Source organism: Perca fluviatilis, chromosome 7, assembly GCF_010015445.1.
Source record: "Perca fluviatilis chromosome 7, GENO_Pfluv_1.0, whole genome shotgun sequence".
NCBI lineage: Eukaryota > Metazoa > Chordata > Actinopteri > Perciformes > Percidae > Perca > Perca fluviatilis.
Window position 1 is genome coordinate 21,329,448 of NC_053118.1, and position 7,218 is coordinate 21,336,665.

The window sequence follows — 7,218 nt, forward strand, 5'->3', positions numbered from 1 at the left end:
TCTGCTGTCCTTATTTAACCTCAGTCATTTCAACACACACACACACACACACACATACATAATCTAAAACTGGTCTTTAAGTGTACATGTTTTTAATTATTTACTTCTTTACAGTGGTGAGAGCCACATTCACTTAATGCATTTTTGAGGTACAGTAGTTTGAGAAAACGATCACAACTCAAGGTCCGTCTACTAGCTTTTGTTCTGGAGCTTTTAACCGTATCATGGCCTTCAACAGCGGGTGGAGTTTCCCCACTTTTCTTGAAGATCTGTTGACGTGTGAGCTCAGTAGCTGTTACATTTTTAATTGATAGCACTTTTAGGACATTTTGTCCATGTACCCATCAAAATGAGTAGTGGAAAGTAACTACATTTACTCATCAACTTGCTCTTTATTATTTTATGCTACTTTTACTATAAAGGAAACTTGCACTTTTTACACTACTGCAGTTATTTTCAAATTAAGATTTTATCTAAAGCCAGTTGTTCCCAACCTTTTTGGCTTGTGCCCCCCTTTCAAATTAACAGTGTCTCTTTGGGGTTCCTTGTCAGTTTTCAGATGTGAGTTGTTAAAGAGTGATTTACCCTCTAAACTTCCCAGATGGTTTGATTTAAATAACTGTTTGAGGCCAAAAGAAGTAAAACAATGTTACACACAAAAAAAGATCAGAGAAAAGTCCCCCCAAAAAAATGCAAATATACAGTATGTACCGTAGCAGAACCTTTTTTTTTTTTTTTTTTTACTTCTTTCCTATCCCATTCATCCTCTCATGAAGCCCAGATATATGACCATAAAATGGATACAAAACACTTTTTTTTCCTATGTATATGATACTTTAGATGGGGCCCGACCCCTATGTTTGGAACCACTAGACTCAACACTTAACTATTTATAAAGTAGTTAAAACAGGCATGTAGTCATGTTTTTTTGTTAAAACAAACTGCTCTAGACATTGTTCAGTCTGCCTACTTATTATATTTAGCTTTTTACTGTCTACTACTGTTTACTTATTTATTAGGCTATATCTTGCATTTTTAACTGATGCCTCTTGTTATTTCACTCCCCTTGCTGCTGTGACACTGCAAATGTCCCCACTGTAGAACGAATAAATAATGATCTTATCTTATTAAAACGAGTCTATTTAGTGGCTGGGTTGGCTCAGTTGGTAGAGCAGGGCCACATATGCATAGAGGTTTATGCCTTAATGCAGAGGTCCAAGGTTTGAGTCTGACCTGTGACGAATTCCTGCATGTCCTCCCCCTCTTTCTCACCTAGCTGTCCTGTCCATTAAAGGTGGAAATGCCCCAAAAAATATTATTAAAAAAAAAAAGGCTAAAAGGTTACATGACACTGACAGTACATTCAGTCTAATTTTTTGAGACATGAATTTGCAATGTGGTCATGGCCATTACAACCAATAAAGTGTATGGTTGTGTATTGCTACATGACCCACATGCAAATAGGCAAAACTCAACCACTAACCAATATGCTGAGTGGGCCATATCTGGAAACACATCGCTGCCCACCCTAAAACCACCATGCTGTGTGGCAACACCTGGCCCCGAAGCAACAAGCGGAAACTCACCTAAATGCTGGCTAGTAGTGGGCCCATAGACTGTATTTTAATATTAACAGTGTATGAGTGGGCCATATCTGTTGGCCCCATAGGTTGGCCCACAGTGACACCTGTTGCCATAGCCGGAAACTGAGCCGCCCAGATCGTGGGCCAGAATGTAGTAACGTTACAGATGAAATAAAAAAAATGTACACAAATTTATGAGCACTGTCATAGATTTCACAACTTCAAAGAGCACTCCACTGATTTAGCATTTCTTTGTCAAACCATAATATACAGTCTATGGTCAAAACCTATGGTCAAAACCTGGCGTCTACATTTCCCACAATGCAATTTGACCACAGTCAGTATGGTCGGAGATTCGAGTGTGTTATGCTCATAGACAGTAGGCCTATATAAGGTTATGCTAGTAGCAGCTAACGTAGTGGAAGATGTAGGCTAGTGGCTAGCCTCAAACAGAGATGAGGAGCGGGCTACAGAGGTCTGGTAAACTCACTTCTTTCTAACTCCACACACCCCCATACTCTTATTTTCAAACATGTAACGTTAGTCCTCAGACCGAACTGAAGTGGACTCAAGTGACATCACTTGAGGCATTTGCAGCTCCCTCTGGAGCCACAAAGGGCTTTATATATCTTTTTTTCTTCACATATGCGGTAGCAGGCTAACGTTACTCCCCAAAACTTTAACATGGGTGGAGTTCCCCTCTGCTAATTGATTTTCATACAGTTATGGATGACGGCTGTCTGAAACGGTAGGGAATTTTACAACTATTTGAAACAAGTCAAAAAAAAAATGGTACAGGAGTGCACAGGTTTTTGCTCTGGCCTACATCTTTAAGGTTTCTGGTGGAGGATGGCTTTAAAATATCTCCTGTTTCTGCTACTTGATGGCTGGTGATCACCAAGAATAACTGGGCTCATCGTGGGACTGGCCTGGGCCAGCCACAGATTCCCACGACCCCTCCTCTACACACACACACACACACACACACACACACACAAATCAAAACACAACACAAGCTGCAGAGGCGCACAAGCAGTGAGGACACAGAGGCAGAGCGGCTTTGCACCACTTTTAGTAAGACTGTTTTTACTATAAAAGCTTCATTTCAGGATCCGCAGCGCCTTCTTTTGCGCTGCACACTGGCTCACACAGTAAAGAAAAGGATGAAAAACGTCTTAATGTGAATAGGAATACTGTGATAATCTGGATTTAATACACGGAGGAGTGGGAGGAATAACGCAACTCATGGTTATTTGTTTTGATGATGCTGAGGAGACCGTTTCTGCTTCGGATTTACGTCCAAAAAAAAGGCAAGTATACCCGATCTGATTGTATATTGACTGCATTAAAGTAACCGTACAGTGAGCTGCAGTGAATTAGGCTACTGTAGTCAAGTCAGCAACATGAATTCAAATATAACATTAAAGATGCATGCGTAAAAGCACTTATAAAGCAGCAATTTATCTAGCTTACTGTAGGCTACGTTTGCGTCCTGTTGAATCACCCGTAGTTCTTCACTCGCTCGGGGAAATTAAATCATGAGTTCAACTGGAGCAATAACCGTACTAATGTGACTCTATTTTCATGACCGCAGTGAGATTGTGAAGTGAAATCACAAGGTCCTAAAAGGGGTCAGTCGTTTTTTATTCCCATGAAGATGAATGAGTGATTGGATAACAGTTCAGTCCGGGTTCAGGGAAGCTGCTGCAGGGTAGTGGAAAGAGAGTGGCGAGTCTCTGTGTGGCTCCACAGAGACACTGGAGGAGCTGCAGAGAGGTTGGCATCTCATTAAATCAGCCACATGTCTTATTAAAGAAGCTATTTCCTGTTATGTGCAATGCAGAGTAAACTATCTTCTCTCCAACACCCCAGTGCTCTCCCTCCGGTGCTGCAGGCAACACCTTACCTAATTCTTAAATTTCTGCTCTTAGTAATCTTTTCTGTCTTCTCCTCTCCGTTCAGTCTGAAGCCAGAGGATGACAGCAGCCGGTCCTGTCTGCAGCCCCGCCTCCTCCCACTCGTCCCAGTCATCACCTGTTTGCCTCCCAGCATGCCAGAGACACCTGATGAAAGGCAAAGCCCTCCAGACCAAACTGCCCCTGCGCTCTGCCCCAGGTGTGTGGCTCCTGCTGGGTGTAGTGGTGGTTTTGGTGGGGATGGCTGTTGCAGTGGCAGGCTACGTATCCGCAGCACCGAAGCCCGTCGGCGTCGGCCGAGGCAGCACCCACACTGAGCGGATGAAACTGGCCGGGCCCGTGATCATGGGAGTGGGCCTGTTCATCTTCATCTGCGCCGCCACACTGCTGTACGAGAACCGGGATCTGGAAGTCCTCAGACGAGAGTCACCCGATGATCTCGAGGATCTGAAGGGGGGAGACGGCTGGGAGGATTCGCAGGAGCAGCCCAGCTTCAGCTGTCAGGAGCAGTGGGAGTACAAAGATGGAGAGCAGGCATCCTGGAGCCCTCCGACCCACACACTCCCCCTCTCAAACCAGAACTGTGGTCCTCCCCTTAACCCACCTCACAGGAACACACACAACACTGGCAGCAGGCCGTCACCGCCGCCTCCTTCAGATGCAGGAGGTGGAGACAGGGAGGAGGTGGAGGAGCAGGAGAAGGAGGGAAGATCCACTCTGCTGGCCCGAGTTCTGCACCACCAGGAGCCAACTCCTCACCCTCCCTCCCCCTGCCCGTCCATCTCCCACTCCTCTGTCTACTCAGACTCTTGCAACTCCAGTGAAATCAACTTCAACATACGGACAGGCTTTCCTCAACACTGAAACAGCCCTCTCCCCTCCCACTGGTTCTTCTACTGTATCATAAAATATGCATGATGAGATTCATTTGGAAGTTTCACGTGCAGACACACACTTAGGACAAGACTATGCATTCCTCAATGAACAGATGAAATGTCTCTTGGTATGTTTTAGTGCCTCCGAGTGGCGCAGTGGCTCTGAGTCACTGTCTGTGAAGGGTGTTTTGTCCTACATCGTTCTCTGACTCACCCACGTTTGAAAGATTGAAGCTATGCTGTTTGATGTCAACTCGCCATCTTGTTGTCTTTGAACTAACCCATGCCCCAAAATCCCTAAAGCCACTGCTTGTTTGACCATATTTGGACGTGAGAAGGATTGCTGAAAACTTATTTGGGTGCAGTACTGGCAGATGGACTCACTCCCGCTCTCTCTCTCTCTCACACACACACACACACACACACACACACACACACACACACACACACACACACATGCAGTGGTACGTCTTCATTTCTTAGCTGGAGAGGTTTTGTTAAGTGGATGAGCCAGATTAGGTTTTAAATGAGTCTTTATCTAATCTCACACATATTGTAATCTAGTCTTTATCTGAGGAAATTGCGTCTCAGTATAAACAGGAGAAGCACACAGGGCCACACTCTCTTACTCGACACCTACATCCACGCTATAAATACCAGCTGCTGCTCTGTACACATGCAAGTGTTAGTGTAGACTCCAGTTTCAGTGTTTTACTGTAATTCAACTTTTTTTTTTTTTATTCACATTGTCAGCTGCTCAGTTTTCTCCCTTCGTCGAGTGTGGTGAGGCGAGATATAAGAATTTCAATCAGATGGTGGATAGAAAAAAAAGAGCAATGACTGAAAAAAAAAAAGGCAAAATCTGGTAAGGCTGTTGTGAGTTATTCCTGACGCAGCTTAACTGAGTAAAGCGGTCCTACGAGTCGTGTAACTGAAGCCTCGCTCTCCCACCATGCCGACCTTTTATTTGCTCTCGCTTCATCATCTGATTCCTACGCTTTATTCAGATACCCCATCCTCCATCTCAATCCTTGGCTTCTGCAAAACATTGCAGAGTAAAATGTTATCGGGTACAAATAAGCAAAAGTGAGCCTGTTTGAACAGTCTGAGAGGTAAAAGGGGGTAGGATTTTAATTATCGCCAGAATTTTCTCCTCCAGCCTCTAATTACACAGGGGATCAGTCTGAAGGTTTTTATAGGTGCTTTAGGACCGCAGAGTATTTCCTTGTTGTTCGGGCCCATGCTGGGATCCTGCCATCCAGATGACGACTGAGACTGAAGCGTACAGTAATTTCCAGCCACACATTTTACTCACTAAAAACAGCTCTCTCTCTCTCTCTCTCTCTCTCACACACACACACACACACACACACACACAGACACGTACACAGAGACTCAGTAGAGGGTTTTGTGAAGGTACATAATGGTGTTATAAGATGCTGGATGTATTTCAGTAGCAGGTATGAGTCGGGCAGATGCGTCTGAATCTTGCAACGAGCCTTCTTTGCACTTATAGCTCAGAAAAGCAGATCTCTCCTCACTCACTCTCACACATACACGAGTCCTTCTCACTGTGAGAGATGCTCCGATGTGTTTACATTTAGAGGGAAAGATGCTGGATGTCAGAGCTGCAACCAAAGATTATTACTGATGAATCTGCAGATTATTTTCCCGATTATTGTCAAATCTTTTTGTCTACAGAACACTGCCTGTTTATTTTGCTACACCCATATTAAACTAATGCGGTCTAATTCAACAGTCAACTGCAATAAATCTATCTTTGGTTGTAATGTTCAGTGTTTGTTGAAACTGTTGTAGAGGTGTTGACTTGACATTATACGGTCATTTAGCAGGCTGCGGTTTTTTAGTGGTGTTTATACCGACAGTGTTTCTATTATTTTGTCCACCCCATTGATATCAATGAGGGTGGGCCAAAAAACCCAAATACCATCACTTCAAACTACATCCTGCAAAATGATTATAAAGTAGTCAGAAAATAGTGAAAAATACAATATATAATATAATACAATGCCATCACAAGTCTTTAAATTGCTTAGGATGAATTGTTTTGTCCTAACAACAGTCAAATAGAAATTGAGTTTAGTATCATATTAGACAGAGACAAGCAATAAACTACCCATTTCAGCTCTGTCAGTAGCAGGAGTAATCTTGCTCCTGTTTCTGTATATATGTTGCATATAGTTTGATTCACCAGGCATCAATCTGACACTAAACTGACCAGAGGGAATTTAAATATCACATGCAAACAGCACTGCAGCAACACAGAATACAAGAAATCTTTGAGGTTTCATGCGTATACAGTATGTGCGTGTACAACAGTGTCAGCGACACACGTTTTTTTGCTGCATTGAAAATATAACTGAATCGAATCCTTTTCTCTGAGAGATGAATGTGTTTGTGTTGATACATATCTAAGCAGATGGATGGGAGGCTGTAAGCTGCTTAACCTTTGTGCTGACTCAGGACACAGGACACATGCACTTCCTCCGTTCCTTAAAAGAGAGAGGAGCTATGATCGACATTTTTTTTTGTTATAAAAGATGTGAGTGACTGAGGCTCAACGAGCCGGAAGATGCCTGTTTAAAGAAGTGTTTTTTTTAACTCACAGACATTACCTTTTGCATCAGGAAAAGGGATTCATTTCAGAAGTCTTTGTAAAAAAGTGAGAAGCATCAGCTGAATGGAGAAATGTTTTCCAATACGAAGGAGGAGTTTTAACCATTGTCTACATCTGGCATTCATGAAACCAGAGGGATGAGTTACCAGCTTGGTTTTATATGTAACATTCATGTTGTATCTTCTAATAAAACAATCTAAAAAGCA

The 7,218-nt window shown here is 43.1% G+C and overlaps 1 protein-coding gene across 3 annotated transcripts; it reads left to right on the forward strand.

The window, feature by feature from the left end:
- The first annotated feature begins 1,964 nt into the window (after positions 1-1,964).
- Positions 1,965-7,218, forward strand: LOC120563169 (transmembrane protein 200B). Of its 3 annotated transcripts, none has more exons than XM_039807317.1 (2): positions 1,965-2,058; positions 3,546-7,218. In XM_039807317.1, the coding sequence occupies exon 2, from the start codon at positions 3,560-3,562 to the stop codon at positions 4,361-4,363; it is 804 nt and encodes a 267-aa protein (XP_039663251.1). In that variant the 5' UTR covers positions 1,965-2,058; positions 3,546-3,559; the 3' UTR covers positions 4,364-7,218. The 3 variants fall into 3 exon arrangements, with proteins under 3 accessions (XP_039663251.1, XP_039663253.1, XP_039663250.1); XM_039807319.1 differs by having other exon boundaries at positions 1,986-2,063; XM_039807316.1 differs by lacking the exon at positions 1,965-2,058 and adding an exon at positions 2,234-2,893.